Below are 17,307 nucleotides of genomic sequence, written 5' to 3' on the forward strand. Positions count from 1 at the left end.
TTCCTTTCCCATTTTTAATCTTGATAACAGAAATTATTCAATATTAAACTTAACATGCGTTCAAAAGATTCTTCAAAAATATCTCTATCTTTAATATGTCGATTCATTGTCTACATATAAAGTATATGTACACTTTCCTAGTTCCTCCAGAAGAAAACAACATACTACTGTAGTCAAAGAAATATATTAAAACTTTTATATTAAAATTTTACTTTTTAATTTTTAAATTTTATGATGATAATATTTTATTTGGTTCTTGCGTGTACTTCATTAGCGACATATATTAGTAAAAAGGCGAAATATCAATTTACACAACTCTTAATCTTAACCTAACTGTTAAATTCCATTGTGTTAACATTTATTCACGTAAAATATGTTTTCCATTCAGCGTTATTGAGTTATTCAACGTATAATGCCCGATCATATCCCAATTGTCGATTATTGGTTTCAATAAATCATCAATCCTTCAACAAATCAGCCACACATATATCAAACATTAAAGAAAACGAACAACCTGTAGAATTAAAAAAGTTTCAAGACGATAAATTGAAAGAGTTTAGGATTGTGACTCGATAAAATTCATTCAGTTCATTCAACAACCTGCAGTAACTTCCTTCTAAATGGCTGTAAAGTTAGAAAATGATAAGAGATGATAAAATGAAAATGATGAAAAAATAATGTGATGATGCTTTTGATTGATAATTTGACGTCGTTTTTTTTTAAGTGTTTTATTAGTCTCATGAGGTCAAATAATAGGCCAATAACTTTTTTTCTTCACGGTAAATCACTTTCTTACACAGCATTTTATTCTTCAAAGATGCAACTCGTCCTACAACGGTCGTATTCGCTTGATTTAGCCCTTGATTGATATATTTGCGTTTTATTTTATAAAATCTTCAGTACACAGTAAATTTATTAAGAATTATTTCAGCAATTATTACATCAGCAACTATTCAAAAATAGCCCTAAAACTATTTGATACAATTATTTGATCACATTGATTTATAGGATTAATAACTCTAACATGGTAGCTTATGATAACAACTCTGCTTATGGATATTTTATCATCTTAAGGAATCTGCTGCCGAAGCCCATCAAACACTTTTAGAAACTTATAGTTATGGTAATTTTGAGTTCAATGATAGAGGATCAAATGTATTGATAGACTTATTGAACAAACATTCTCAAAATTTAATCAACTATTCCCAGATGTTCCCAGAAAGGGAAAAGGGTTACCTCACGAATTTACTTAAAATGCCATTTCGTACCGTTTCAAGGTTGCGGTTGTTTGTCGGGCAAAAAGAAAAGAATTTTCGGTGGCATATTGCGACTCCAGATAAGAAGTGGATTGGCTTACGACAATCCTTAATTCAGACTGTTCGACAATTTCAAGGGTTCGTCCCAAAAGGGCCATTCACATCGACACCAAAGTAGAACATTCATGTCCTTAAAATATTGCTGTGTACAACAGGTCAATTGAACAGTCCCCGGCCTGACACATAGATGTCGCTACTATAATTAAATCCATATGTTTTTCAGTTAACCCTAACCCCCAAAAGAATCCTGTATAAATTTGACAGCTGTCGGATGATGAGTTTGTGAATTAAATCGTTTTGAGTGAAGCAACTTTTACTATTGTGAAAAAAATTGATAAAAAGGAATTTCGCGTGTTGATAAAATATTGCTTTTTAAAGGGAAAAAATTCAGTTGAAGCAAAAACTTAGCTTGATGCCGAGTTTCTGGACACTGCCCCAGGAAAATCAACTATCAAGGATTGGTATGCTAAGTTTAGATGTGGTGAAATGAGCACCGAAGACGGTGAACGCAATGGATACCCAAAAGAAGTTGTTACCGACGAAAACATTAAAAAAAACTACAAAATGATTTTGAATAACCGTAAATTGAAATTGAATGAAATAGACACTCTAAATATATCAACTGAACGTGTATCAACAACTGAATATTTGGTTACGAGAAAGCTTTGTGCAAAGTGGGTGCCGCACGAGCTCTCTGTTGACCAAAAACAACGACGAGTTGATGATTCGGGGCAGTATTTGAAGATGATCAAGCGTAATAAACCCGAGTTTGTGCGTCGATATGTGACAATGGATGAAACATGGCTTCATCGTTTCACTCCGAAATCAAATCAACAGTCGGTGGCAAGGTTATGGCGTCTGTATTTTGGGATTCGCATGGAATAATTTTCATTGGCTACCTTGAAAAATGAAGAACCATCAACAGCGAGTATTATATTACGTTATTGGACCGTTTGAAGGACGAAATCACCGAAAAACGGCCGCATTTGAAGAAAAAGGAAGTACTACTTCACTAAGACAATACACCGTGTCACAAGTCAGCGGAAACGATTGCAAAAATTCATGAATTGGGCTTCGAATTGCTTTCTCATCCATCGTATTCTTCAGATCTGACCCCCAGCGACTATTTCCTTTTCTCAGATCACAAAAGAATGCTCGCTGGGAAGACATTTTCGTCAAATTTTCGTCAGCCACGTGTCGCAAAACTTGTGAAGGATACACTGTTGGAGCTCGTATGGGATGTTCTGTCGAACCCAGCGTACTCACCATACATATTACGAGTTGTTCAGATTAATACAATATGTCTTGACTTCAAAATACTGAAGATAATGAATCAGTTATTGGATCGCTGCCAAAAAACATCGTTATTTTGACACAGTCTTGCCATGTTGCCAGAAATATGGGGAAAAGTTGTAGAAAATAATGAAAAATATATTGGTTGATACATTTTTCTCAAATTTTTCTCAGTAAATTAAGGAACGTAAATGGTAACTATCAAATTTTAACCAATTTCTGTTCTGTTTTGTTGAGTTATATTTGTTTTGAATTCTTATTATTAATTCTTAATATTTGTATAATAAACATTGCTGATTAGTTTTATGCACATAATGTCAAATAAATGTATTTTATTGAAGCCATTTATAACAAATAAAAATTAGTTAAAAATTCAACGTTATCTTAATATATTACTTCCTTATTCAAATTCATATGGGATTGGTTTGATATCAATATAAGTCGTACTTCTGAATCATCATTTTATTATCCCATAATAGTATACATATGTAATAAAATTTATAAGCAACATGGAAAATACGTTTTATTAAAGTTTAATTAGTATTATGATTTATAAATGTATATCAATTTCTTTGTTCCAAGAAATTATATATTATAGTTAAACGATATCAAATGATAAAATGAATTGTTACTAATTTATCTGGTGTATATTTATAGTTCGTTTTTTTTAATTCTTAAATGCATATGGCTATCATTTTACTTTTTCATATCAGAAAATATATATGCATTTCAAAAATGTCTTAGGTTTAAATATAATTTTTAGAGCTTATTCGCCCTTGTGCAGCAGCGAGTTTTTGCGTCGATATGTAACAATGGATGAAGTCATCCGAGTGGACTGCACACGATGAACCTGCTCCAAAGCGTGGGAAAAGGCAACAGTCGGCTGGCAAGGTTATGGCGTCTGTATTTCGGGATGCGCGTGGAATAATTTTCATTGACCACCTTGAAAAAGAAAGGACCGTCAATAGCGATTATTATAAAGCATTATTGGACCGTTTTAAGGACGAAATCGGTGAAAACAGCCGAATTTTAAGAACAAGAAAGTGTTGCTTCACTAAGACAATGCACAGTGTTACAAGTCATCCTTTTTGCTTTCCTCATCCATCGTATTCTTCAGATCTGGCCCCCTAGCGATTACTTCCTATTCTCAGATCTCAAAAGAATGCTCGCTGGGAATAAATTTTCGTCAAATGAAGAGATGATCGCCGAGACTGAGGCCTATTTTGAAGCAAAGGACAAATCATATTGGTGTGGTGGTTAACACCATCAACATGGTGTTAACTGCTTCTGAAGTATCATGGGACATTAACAGTCACCCTAAATTTTGATTTTTTTTCTATTCTAAAACCGCTGAATTAGGTCCAGTTTTATTTTCTTGAAACAACCCTATATCTGGATATCATATGTCCATAAGGGTTTAAAAATTTGCTTATACGGCAGTACTTTATTGTGTGTTGATAAGGAAGAATCTTATATATAAAATTGACGTGGACAATTTCATTGCTACTTGCTTTTGGTCTTTATTTACAGCTATTATGACAGTATATTCTACAAAAGTTTTTTTTGTTGTTATGGTTGCTACTCAGGAATATCACCGATGTACATCAGGTTATTCAACACTCCCGCTTTTATTTCTTTCAATTCCGAATAGGCATCCTCGTGCTTAACTCTGTAGGCTCTAACGAAATAAAATATTTTAGCAATTCTACAAAATGTCTGGATATTGCTTAATTTAAAATTAAGCCGCTCATCTCACAGGTTATCAAAAGTTATAGTTGAAGTGGTAAAGACGACAGGATGGTCCTCCTACTGTTGCGATAGTCACGGCTTCGAATCCTGCTGGGCATTGTATAATATTTGTGATTGTCCTTAGGCAAGAGCGCAAAATCCAACAAGGAAAATGATCCCAATCACGCCAGTAATCAGGCTGGGTAAGACCGGATGTCTTCTGGGATGATTTCTAAGTTGGTCACTCGCCAGTCGATAGCTTTAATACCGAGGACCGTGGTTCGGAGACCACGTTAAACTGTAGGTCCAGTTCAGATAAACCCTCGTTGGTAAAAGGAGACTTTAAAATACATATTTAAAAAAATATATTATTATAGTAAACAATATTTATTATTATATTCCATTATGCAATATGACACACAAATAGTTAGTAAAATACATTTTTAAATGTGGTAATAGTATTTTATTTTATTATTATTATTGTTTAAACTCCGTTTAGCACAAAAAGAACAAGATCCAACAGTAAATCGGCTTGTCAGTAGTAGGAGCAACTGTAGTAGGGGCAGCTATAAAATACCAGATATTTATAATGAACTTGCCTTTAACTGAAAAGTATCCGGTCTAACTCCACCATAATACACCTTTAATAAGGTAACTCATTGAAAAGATTGAAACATTGAAATAAAACAAAATATTATAAATTACCCTACAATTACTTATGTTTTAATTATAATACTGAAATGTGAACTTAATAGTGCTTATAAGTTAGCCCAGATACTTTTTGGCGTAGTTGATATGTATATTAAATGAAACTTACTAGTGGTTGTTTCTTGTTTAATGCAGCTGAAATAATAAATTTCATTAAATCAGATAAATTACCAAAGATATAGAGGACATGTAGGTAGGAATTAGGTTATCATAATTGGAGAGTTAATATTATTATTTTTTGAATAATCTCTATGAATATTATTTTTGTACAAATCATTCAACTGTACTATCACTATCAAAGGTCAGCGCGTAAGATATTACATAGTAGAGAAAGTCATCCTGCTAATGGTTTGATGAAGAAATTCCAATCAATCAAAAATCTACTGGTTGAGTAAATAATCAAACTGTTCGGTATTGAAACAGTCCATTATTTCTCCCAGCAATATATTCTCAACACCTATCATTAAGCATACATATTAATACATTTTATTTAGTTATAGAGAATATAATAATAACAAAAACCAACAAAATAAAATATTTGTAAATTTCTCTCTGTCTTTTATATCATATTTTGATGAACTCGTTCTTTAATTTTTTAGGTAAATATAAATTTACTGCAAGAATTTTTTAGGAATGCTTAAACACTCAGTCCCAACCTCTTTAAATTATAATCCAGCCTCATTTTCAATTGTATTTATCGTTTTTTCAAAGTTGAAATCGAACATTTTAATTTGGAAATATTGAAATATTAAAATGTGAGACATTAGTGGATGATAATTTTTTATTATTATTATTTTCGAAATCGGTACATCAACACTTGTTAAAATGACTGTAAACATGTTTGGCCTGAATGAGCTATACAAGGAAAGCTGTGTGAACATAACGAATTACCTCAAATTAAATTTTATTTTCTGAATTGTTAAATGAAAATTCCTGCCAGGCACATCAATAATAATTTACAGTAGACCCAAACGTCTTTGAAATTGAAGGAATAACAATAACTACACAAACTTTCACTGACTTGGTACACATGTTAGACGCTGCAATAAATAGGAATGTTGGAGACACTTTACCAATTATTGCAAGTCACCTACTGTTGTAAAAAGGGCTTGAAGTACGAATTATTTAAATAATCAAATTATTTGCTGCAGCTTTATTTGATTTATAACTCTCTTCCGCCTTAACAATTATAATGTCCGCGTTCCTTCATTTCTAACTTCAAACTATTTTGTCAGTTTGACTACTATATTGTTTATCTTGTTGGGTGAATTCATTTAAATAGTCGGTGTTACTATATTCTAAGACTTGATGTTAAGAACATTTTAAGTTAGTAAAATAGGATTCCCTCAAACCAAATTCAAAACAATCATTTAACTTAATATTATTTCCCATAAATAATTGGAAATTATGCTGCCTCCAATAGTAATAATAATTTTAAAATAAATTACATATGTAGTTTCAAAAAAAAAAAATAAATCCAATAGGTCAATTCTAGTTTTATTAAGTAACCATTTTACTTATACCATACTTACAATTCAGTGGCATCTGGAGATGTATCGCATATGTAACCATCATCACACAAGACAGGGTTTCTGTAAAAATCGACATACATGAACCAAAAACATGTCTGATAGGCAGTCTCGTTTCTACAAATGAACTCTTTACTAGGACAAGTTCGTTTCGTGGTAGTTGTGGGAGCAAGAGTTGTTGTAGTAAGACTAATACATCTAAAACAAAAAAACTTGGTAAATAACTAATATTAACTAGCATTTCTATTGTAAAGTTGCACTTCTTGGCAATATATATACTCAGAACGTTTTATTGCGTGATAATAATGTTTGTTATTTAAAAAAGGTTTCGAAATTTGAAAAAATCGAACTTTAAGAAGATATCCTGAAGACAAGAAGTGACTTTTATGAAGTGACAAATAAACTGGTCGACCAAAACGAATCGAACAATACTCGATAACTGTAGACCAGGATTGATCAACAAAAGCATATTAAAGATGAGGAATTGCAAATTCAAACCGAACAAAAGCCCAGGAGAGATCTCGAGTTATCTATCTAATAATCAATTATTATCCTTAATATCGTTTGAAGATGCTTGAATTAACGGGCTCTTGAATGGTCTTAATGTTGCTATCACAAAAATAAGTAAAATAATGGCTAGTAATGAACAGTAGTACACAATTTGTCAAAATAAGCAATTTAATGAATTTAGCATTAATGTGTCAGAATTCATTCACGGTGCATGTGTAAAGGTTAACATCAAGTTAGACAGAAGGCAAAAAACATTAGAACCAAAATAAAACAACTATACTGGTTAGTCGGAAGATACTCTCAACTTGGGGTTACACAAAAATTCAAATCAACTAGTCATACAACACTGTCAAAACAAGGTTCTTCGATTGATTACCAATGCCTATCACTACGTAACCAACTGCATGAAGACCTGGAAACCAAATGGATTTGCGAAGTTATCCAAGATTGCGCCTTGAAACACGAAATAAGATTACTAAATCATATTAACGTGGAAGCAATACAACTGCTGACTGCAGGATTGATTGACAACTGTAGGATGTCAGGGGATTGAAGCGAACAAAACCATATGAGCTTATATAAAGTGTATACCTTTGGTGTAAACTATAGCTATAAGTTATTATAAATTTATAATTGAGGAATACATATTCATATAAGATACATATAAGATAAAATATAAGATGTTATTAAAAAATATGTAAAAGTTAATTCACATTATTCTATCAACACTTTATTCAAACCATAATACTTACTTTTCACCTTCTGTTTCTTCATTACATATCTGGCCGTCAGGACAGCTCACTTCGGATCCAAATTTTGCAAAAAATAAAAAGTACCAACAATCTTGGTAATGGGTCTCATCAACACAAACATACTCCTTCGAAGGGCAATTACGGAAACCCTCTACTCCTTCAGAGCTGAACACTAAGAAAATTAGAACGGAAATCTACAAATTCAAAGACAATTCACTTAAAGCTTGTATTTTTGTTCAACAATTCCCTCACCAACAGACACCTGGACATGCTTGGTAATTCGTCTATTTCTGATTTTTAAAAAAATGGATACCGTATATGAATTAAATCTAATAGGTTTTTTTGGTCCCAAATTTTGATAAAAATAATAAGAGATTATTTATAATCACGTGAGTTTACAGACAACGAATGTGATAATATAAAGTACATTTGAACAGTATAAATTATTTCTTTGATATTATATTACTTATTATTTGACAACATTATATGATTAGTACTAATAATAAATATGTAGATTTAATATTATAATCCATTCTGATTTCATTTACGCCACATTAAAATAATTTACGGCATAAAATGACAAAAGATAGAGAATATAATATTTATATTTATAATACTATATTTAAAAACATGTCAAAAGCAATTTTTTATGTTGAAAACAATTTAGTGGCCTATTATTCATGCTAATTAACCATGGCAAATTAAACGATTAGCAAAAGATGCAAATTAAATATTGTTTATTTACATATCTAGTAGCGACAGTGTTGAACGCATAAATAAAAGATAAATTCAAAATAAGTTAAAAGAATTATATCCTGCAGGAATACCAAGTATGTCGGTAATTCCTTACCGTTTCTTAAGAATCACGTTAGTTACAATAGATACATTTATTTATTCAAAGTATTGATCAATTGATTAAATTTATTTTACACATCTCTAAACCATTTGTAGAAATATTTTGAAACTTCGAAATCGGTGAGGTATATTTCTGCAAACCTGTACCCTATCGATGTGAAAAAGTGGAAATCAGATGGAGCCAGGGCTAGAGAGTACGGGTGGTGCGATAAAAATTTTCATTCGAGGGATTGCCAAACATTTTTGAGTGGTTTTGCTGTATGAGACATATCTGTTATGCTACAATAACCTTATCATGTCTTTGAGCATATTGTGGACGTCTTTCAATCAATGCACAGTTCAAATTGGTCACTTTGTTATTAACTATTTCTCCAGGTTTCAACAGTCCATGACATAATATACGACATCAACCTGATTCAACTAGATAAAGAACATAGTTTTACAAGCGACTTGGCCTTCGTTAGGTGGGACTGAGACTTGATCTAAAGAGACTTCAATTCATCAGAATCCTCCCATGACAAATCTCAAACTAAACTTGATATAGGGTTCAAGTCATTTGCAAACCAAAAACTGCTTATCCCAAGTGCAATTCCACAGTTTTACAATCTATACCCCATATTGATTTTAGTATTTAATTGTAAATGGTAATATTATTATATTCTCGTATCTGGCTACGCTATTTCTGCTTAACCTTTTTTTCCATTTAAATTTCGTATGATATCGTAACACCCATCAGATCATATCCGGGTTTACAAAACCCCACACACACACAAAACTGATTGCCAGAATAAGAGCTATAATAAACGCAAGGTTATTAAGCTTTAAAAATTTAAATGAACCAATCACATGTCCACGGATCTTAACGTAGCCAGACAAACAAACCAATAAAACGAATCCAAAATGCGATTGTAGTGCCATGTAGTTATTGGACGCCGCAAAACAGTTAGTCAAGGTTACCTATCAAGTTAATTCTCTATTTATTCTATGATAGTAGTATTATTTAGGTTAAATACCGGTGAATCGTTTAGTCTTTTGTTGATAAAGCCTATGGGAAGAGATTTTGGGTTCATTTAGTTTAATTTGCTATTGTTTGATTCAGTATTATAATTTAAATGTTTCTTGATTTTTGTTATACAGTTAAAGTGTTGTGTCTTCCAAGATATTACCTTGAATCAATACTCATATTTATCTTAATTTGGAAACTTCCTTTTTTGTTTTCAATAGATTTTGTATGATGTTAAATTATCTAAACAAAGCTTTTAAATCATTCTATTCACTTTATATATCAAACGTTCGTACCAAACTTTAACAAAAGCTCGTATTTCATCATCAAGTGTAGGGGCTATTTATTTTCCTCCAAAGGACGTTCTGTAATATATTTTTTTCTCCGAACTTGTGTAATTTTAAAGTTATTTAAAAAAAATTATATATATATATATATATTATATCCCGACCAATAAAACAGCCAATACACCTTATCAAAATGTACGCAAAAATACAACAAAATGCAGTGATGGGAATGAAAGATGGAGTTTCTGGTCATTATTCAACAATCTGATCAAGCCTATTTTTTATAAAAAGTAAATCATATAAATACAACTAAATATGTAATTTATCAAAACGGACATAGCTTCAAAACTTAATTTATGTTTTGCGAGACATTCGTTAATTATACGGTTTGTTGGTTAGCTCCAAGTTCTTTAACATTTGAATTGCAAACCAAAACAAAAATATATTCTAGTTCATTTCTTCATGGTACACATAGAAAACTATTCCTGTCTCCTAAAACATAATTAAATATTCTTTTAACATTCATTACCTTGTTCCATCAACTTTTGTTGTCTTCATACTCGTTTTATTAACGTCTTACCATGGGTGGGCAATGCTGCATTTTTGAATATTCATGTTTCGTCTAGATTTGTCACAAATTTAAATAACGAATTTTTATTATATGCTTTCAAAAGTAATATCCGGAAGATTATTCCACTTTATTGGTTATCTGTACATCATTTAAAACATATGGTTCCTAATAGTGTTTGAAGAGAATATCTAAATGCATTACTCAAAGAGCTGAACATTGCTAAGTTTTTAAGAATAATTCCCGTACTGTTTTCCAGCGGGTTTTTCTGAAAAAATGATATTAAATTATGTAAATATTCAAAAAAAAACAGATTTTTTCATAATTTTAATCTCAAATAGATCTAACCTTAAAGTAATTTTGATTCGCCAACCGCTTTGTATAATGACACTTTTAGTTTGGTAAATCCAGCATTATATTGTTCTTTTTTGAGAGATTTTACTCACACACACATGTATACCTGCATGTATATGCACATATAGATATTCGGTGCAGCTGCAACCCGTTAAAAACATTTTTTATAAAAACTCTAGTGACAACATTTAATACTATCAATATATCTCTAACGTACTTTAATAGGAAGAAGGGACCACCGTTATCTCGTTTCCGCTCGATTTAACTAATTAGAGACTCGTCTTCATAATCTCTTAATTACTATTACTAATGTTTTGAAGAATTTTGTAAACATGTGTGGCGACCGCCACGACTCTTTAGGCCACCACGAATTCATCAACAAGAAGTACAAAGGTTGGTAACGCCGGTGGATTGGTACCATGCAGTTCTAGGCTATAAAAGACCATCACGACGACGTCTCGCTCTCTTTTCTTTTGTAATAGTACCACTTCCACAGCGCTACCGTACTTCCTCTACCTAACCTAATATCCTTTCAATTTTCCCGTCGACCACATGTATCATTTAATATTCAGCCAGTGTTTTCAGTTCTCGTGCAAATTCCTTCCAAAAATAGTAGTGAGTGTTCTGACAAATAATCGCAGCGGCAGCCACACATTTCGACCGACTGACCGACCCGACGAACATTCCTACAATTGGTGACCCCGACGTGATCAAAGTGACCAACAGGCAAATCAACTCAACATAAGCCACTTGACAGGCGCTTGACACGTGCATGGAAGGATAGCACGAGGAACGGAACACATCAACATCACATGGTCGACGACAGCCCACGAGACTAGCCTGATGGACGAAAACCAGAGAAGCCCATCGTGTATACCATCAACACATGAACACCCTCGCATCACTAAACGGGACACGTAACACAGTTATAGGTACCCTCAAACAAAGCTAAACGTCCCAAGACGAACGGCGTCCTGCTACAACTCCGATGGCAGCTGATCCCGTAAAACTTCTCGCTCAGGTTGGGATCCCCATCTCATCAGCAGTCCCTGGGTTTTTGTTTGCATGATTGCGGACGCACTCAGGAAACTGCACCACATAGAGATACGTTCCACGGCAGTTCCACTAGGAGGGGAGTTATGTGGCGACTGCCACGACCCTTTAGGCCACCACGAATTCATCAACAAGAAGTACAAAGGTTGGCAACGCCGGTGGATTGGTACCATGCAGTTCTAGGCTATAAAAGACCATCACGACGACGTCTCGCTCTCTTTTCTTTTCTCCATCCCCTTGTAATAGTACCACTTCCACAGCGCTACCGTACTTCCTCTACCTAACCTAATATCCTTTCAATTCTCCCGTCGACCAAATGTATCATTTAACATTGAAATAAACAGTATTTCTTCAACCAGTGTTTTCAGTTCTCGTGCAAATTCCTTCCAAAAATAGTAGTGAGTGTTCCGACAAATAATCGCAGCGGCAGCCACACATTTCGACCGGCTGACCGACCCGACGAACATTCCTACACATGTAACAACATTGCTGATCAGTGCCAACCTAAAGCGAATTTTATAGACTGATTTGGTTACATGTTCTGACGCATGAGATATTTTAGATAGAATGTTGTTTAACTGCTGCTGTGATTTTTAACTAGGATAAAATGAGAAGGAAAAATTCAGTCCGGGTTTAGAATAAATTTTACATTTTTACAAACTGCTGTTATATTCGGTATTATATTCAACATCATCTATAATGTTTTATAGGACAAGCTATAAGAACATATCATTTAGTTAGTTACAGAGCGGTTGTATCATTGGTATGTAAATTTTATTATGCCTTTTCTAGGCAGTTGTTTTAACATTTGTCTAGGGATTAGCTCAAATCCCGACGTTTATTTTTGGGTTTAGATATGTCATTGTCCCTTTGGTTAGTTCTTTTGGGATGATTAGCGTAATATTTTCGGATTTTAAGTTATTACTATTTATTATGGCATGATTCCCATGTCTTTGTTTGGAAGTATATACTTTAGTTAGATGTTCACCCCAGAGCTTGTTTTTCGCCAATAAATAAAAAACCTTACAATATTATTAGATGTTTATTATAACATTATATATTATAAAGCAACATACAAAACATAATTATTTAATGAAGTTATTATTTCATTTTATTATAAAATTAAGTTCATTTAGCACAAGAAGAATAAAATCCAACAGTAGAAGGGCTTGTCAGTGGAAGGTGCAACTGTAGTAGGGGCAACTATAAAATAAAACAATGTTATGTCCATTTGTAAAAAGATTACAGTGTAACTTTTTTCTTCGAATGGTATCAACTTGAAGTACAAATTTGAAGTTAATTTCGTATAGAATATTTTGATAGGATCATTTTGAAGTTTGTGAAATTAACGACTTGCGATTATGGTGTAGATGATAAATCTTTTTTCATGGTATATATGTAGTTGTTTTTCCTCAATTTCATAGAGGCTTAATGATGATTTAAACTAATTCAGTAGTTTTGACATTGTAAACTTGAGACTTACGTAACCAATTATTGGGGCTTTGGGGTTTCAATTTTATTATCAAATTGCATATTTCGATTAAACATCAAAATAATCTCAACGAAGCATATCCGACATTCCCGGTTTTTAATTATTAAATTGGCTATCAAAATCAATCAAAAATCTGTCATGTCAATGTGTCTTGATTGTTAGAAAGTGACGATTTTCAACCCAATATTCCCAAGGGTGCAAGAAAGATGAGAAAATATACCTTGTAATAATAGTAATATTAGATTATCGCGTGTATTCTGATCATCTTCTCTGGTCTGCTCTTCTAGCAGACTTCCCATCTCCATCAAATGCTTATTTTACAAGATGTTAAGTCGGTGCATACTCCTCTACGGATCTAATGTCTACTGCAACAGTGTAGGTGAAACGGCTTCAAATTTTCCAAAATTAGCTCCTCAGAAGAATCTTAAATGCTCCATAGTTTGTCAGAAATAATCAAATTCACAGGAAAACTGATACTCCAGAAGTCAAGCAGTTCATATCTCAACCGTTCCACAAACAACAACTCAGCTCAAGCTCTTCTGAAAACGCGCTTGTTCGCGAGCTGGTGGATATGCTAGGAGCTTAGCACCACTAACCTCCTTTTTTCCATGCTGAAACGACTTCATCCGTCGCCGCAGTCATAACTTTGGCCCCCCTGCGACAGCATCCAGTCGTGTGTTAACTCAAGTTCGCGAATCTATAGTTAGTTTTTCTCCGGGTCCTCGTACCCACTAACGGTTGCCCGGTTAGCGGGTGCCATATCCCAAAATTTAATACAGTAGCAGTAATGACCCACAGACCACAAGGCGGTTTCTGTTTAGTGTATTGATAAGCCCAGAGGCACTTTCGATATGGTTATTAGTTACTCCAGATACTTTTTAGCCGATTTGGTACGAAATTTAGACTTACCTGTTGTTGTTACTTGCTCAATGCATCTGAAAAAAAAAGAAATACAATTAGCTTTATAATTATTTCTAGCAGCAATAGTACAAACACCCAAAAGTTTTTCTTTTCTGCAAGTAACTTAATAATTATTATTTAATATTTTATTAAATTGATACAAAAACTCTACCATTTCTACTTATCCAATGTATACTTACTGTTCAGTGGCATTAGAAGATGTATCACATATATAACCATCCTCACATTGCACAGCTTCGTCATAGAAATCAACAAAGAAGATCCAGCGACATATCTGATAAGCAGTCTCGTTTTTGCAGATAAACGATTTACTAGGACAAGTTCTTTTCGTGGTAGTCGTAGGGGCTAGAGTTGTTGTTGTAACAGTAATACACCTCAAAAATAAAACATAATTATAACTCTAAAAATTTAAACCATTGTAATATTTCGGTTTTGATTTTTGACATATGCGTCAGTACATTAACGCTATTTGCGTAGTTCATAGTTGAACTTTAAGACCACTGGATTGGCCGAAGTAATAGCAGAAATTATGAAGATTGATTTGTTTGGACGAAAAGACAATAATTCAAGATCGTTTAAACTACTGGAGAATAAATATCCTTAATTTTCTTCTTCTTTTTGGCTTTGAAATTTGAAAACTGCTACAGTTTGACATTTTTAAGCTACGAAGTATTCTAGATACTTATATACTTCGAAGTTTCCTACCAAAATTCTTTTAGAAGGGGATATTTATTCGATTAAGATACGACTATCATGGTAGAAGAACAGGTATACAGAGATATAGATTACAGGGGATTGGGCACGTAAACAACCTCCTTTCTCTAAAGATTGATAATTGTGATAATTAGTCACATGTTGATCTAACAGGTCATTGAAAAGTCCCCGCATTATAATAGTAAAAGACATATTTTTGGCAAAATTAGTTAACATAATTCCCTTCAAGGGTGATATACTGATTATAGCGACCCTCCACCTTTTCGATACCATTTTTGTAATACTATTTGTCCTTTGCTTCACAATAGGCTTCAGTTTCAGCGATCACCTCTTCATTAGACGAAAATTTCTTCCCAACGAGCGTTCTTTTGAGATCTGAGAACAGGAAATAGTCGCTGGCCAGATCTGGAGAATACGGTGGATGAGGAAGCAATTCGAAGCCCAATTCATGGACTTTTGACACGGTGCATTGTCTTGGTGAAGCAGCACTTTCTTTTTCTTCAAATGCGGTCCAATAAGGCTATGTAATAGTCGCTGTTGATGGTCATTCCTTTTTCAAGGTAGTCAATGAAAATTATTCCATGCGCATTTCAAAATACAGACGCCATAATCTTGCCAGCCGAATGTTGCGTTTTCTCACGCTTTGGAGCGGGTTCATCATGTACAGTGTACTGGGATGACTGTCGATTGGACTTCGGAGTGAAATTATGAAGCCATGTTTTATCCATTGTTACATATCAATGCAAAAACATGGCTTTATTACGCTTGATCATCTTCAAACACTGCTCCAAATCATCAACTCGTCGTTGTTTTTGATTAAAAGTGAACTCGCGCGGCACCCACTTTGCACAGAGCTTTCTCATACCCAAATATTCGTCAATGATATGATGTACACGTTCAGTTGATATCTTTAGAGTGTCTGCTATTTCATTCAATTTTAATTTACGGTTATTCCAAATCATTTTGTGGATTTTTTAATGTTTTCGTCGGTAACAACCTCTTTTGGGCGTCCACTGCGTTCACCGTCTTCGGTGCTCATTTCACCACGTCTAAACTTAGCACACCAATTCTTGATGGTATTCTTGATGGTATCCTTGATGGTTAACTGTCTTTGGGCAGTGTCCGGAAACTCGGCATCAAGCCAAGTTTTTGCTTCAACTGTATTTCTGCAATATTTTATCCACACGCAAAATTGCTTTTTATCCATTTTTTTCACAATAACAAAAGTTGTTTTATTCAAAATGATATAATTCATAAAATAATAATACGACAGCTGTCAAATGTACACACGAATCTTTTAAGTGTTAGGACTTTTAAGTTTGAAATATCAGTAAAACTACTACCAAGGAAATGCAAGAAAGGGGTGGAAATTTCGCATTAAAAAGATAACCCCTTAAGAGATAAACTCTCTTTAATTAATAAATTTACAAAAAGTCCATCGCAAATAATTCACAGCGCTTATATAAATACTAACAGGTATCTACACTTACTTATCGCCATCGGTTTCTTCATTGCATATTTGACCCTCCGGACAGCTCTCTTCTGACCCAAATTGTGCAAAGAAAAAGAAGTACCAACAATCTTGATAATGGGTCTCATTAACACAAATATATTCTGTCGAAGGACAACTACTACCGAAACTCTCTACCTCCGTAGAGGCGGCGACCAATAAAATAAAAACGGAAATCTGTAAAATCAACCAACAAAAAATATATAATACAAAGTTAAGGAGCTGTCGTACATATAATTCCCTCACCAAAAGACACCTGGACATTTTTAGAACTTTGTCTGATTCTGGCTGAAAAAAAAACTACGTTCGTCATATTATTATCAAATATGTCTATTAGCCCGAATTTTCATTAACAATGACGAGATTATTTCTAATCTCATGGGTTTTCCAAAATTTTCATTCACACATGATGTTATGTACAATAAAACTTTTTGTTTTTTTTTATGCAAACAAGATGGTACGAGGACTGCTAATTAGAACTACATAAATTTAATATTAGAACACATTTAGGCTTCATTTATGCCACCTCACCAAAGTTTCGGATGTAATCTGCTTTTTCTACTTTAGTAGTTACAGAACCTGAAAAAGCTAAATGACCTATTATTACAAGAAAGAAAAAAAATTTTTTTAAAATGAAATCAAAAAAGTTGGGCCACATGCTCCAAGACTTGTGAAACATATACTGTTGGTGGTCGAATGGGAAGTTTCGCCACA

General features: G+C 33.4%; 2 protein-coding genes across 3 annotated transcripts; both read right to left on the reverse strand.

Annotated features, from left to right (window-relative positions):
- Window positions 1–4,705: 4,705 nt before the first annotated feature.
- Window positions 4,706–8,234, reverse strand: LOC143196692 (uncharacterized). Its single transcript, XM_076404578.1, has 5 exons — window positions 8,089–8,234; window positions 7,837–8,030; window positions 6,578–6,772; window positions 5,155–5,180; window positions 4,706–4,903 (listed from the first exon to the last, which is right to left on the reverse strand). Exons 1-5 carry the CDS (start codon window positions 8,104–8,106, stop codon window positions 4,833–4,835), a joined length of 504 nt encoding a protein of 167 aa, XP_076260693.1. The 5' UTR covers window positions 8,107–8,234; the 3' UTR covers window positions 4,706–4,832.
- A 4,749-nt stretch (window positions 8,235–12,983) lies between these two features.
- LOC143196181 (uncharacterized) lies at window positions 12,984–16,979 on the reverse strand. Of its 2 annotated transcripts, none has more exons than XM_076403848.1 (5): window positions 16,840–16,979; window positions 16,574–16,770; window positions 14,549–14,743; window positions 14,362–14,383; window positions 12,984–13,160 (listed from the first exon to the last, which is right to left on the reverse strand). In XM_076403848.1, exons 1-5 carry the CDS (start codon window positions 16,855–16,857, stop codon window positions 13,089–13,091), a joined length of 504 nt encoding a protein of 167 aa, XP_076259963.1. In that variant the 5' UTR covers window positions 16,858–16,979; the 3' UTR covers window positions 12,984–13,088. The 2 variants fall into 2 exon arrangements, with proteins under 2 accessions (XP_076259963.1, XP_076259962.1); XM_076403847.1 differs by having other exon boundaries at window positions 12,984–13,159; window positions 14,358–14,383.
- Window positions 16,980–17,307: the final 328 nt, after the last annotated feature.

This window comes from Rhynchophorus ferrugineus, unplaced genomic scaffold (assembly GCF_030347505.1).
Source record: "Rhynchophorus ferrugineus isolate W39M unplaced genomic scaffold, kcgeb_rfMv2 rfM4, whole genome shotgun sequence".
NCBI lineage: Eukaryota > Metazoa > Arthropoda > Insecta > Coleoptera > Curculionidae > Rhynchophorus > Rhynchophorus ferrugineus.

What these genes read in the sequence shown, in the direction of transcription:
- LOC143196692 (XM_076404578.1), bottom strand. An exon ending in GAAGAAACAGAAGGTGAAAA is followed by an intron (nt 6,773 to 7,836) that starts GTAAGTATTATG and finishes TTTTTGTTTTAG; the next exon opens with ATGTATTAGTCTTACTACAA. An exon ending in TCTCCAGATGCCACTGAATT is followed by an intron (nt 5,181 to 6,577) that starts GTAAGTATGGTA and finishes TTATTATTTCAG; the next exon opens with CTGCATTAAACAAGAAACAA.
- LOC143196181 (XM_076403847.1), bottom strand. An exon ending in TCTTCTAATGCCACTGAACA is followed by an intron (nt 14,384 to 14,548) that starts GTAAGTATACAT and finishes TTTTTTTTTCAG; the next exon opens with ATGCATTGAGCAAGTAACAA. An exon ending in TGAGCAAGTAACAACAACAG is followed by an intron (nt 13,160 to 14,357) that starts GTAAGTCTAAAT and finishes TTTATTTTATAG; the next exon opens with TTGCCCCTACTACAGTTGCA.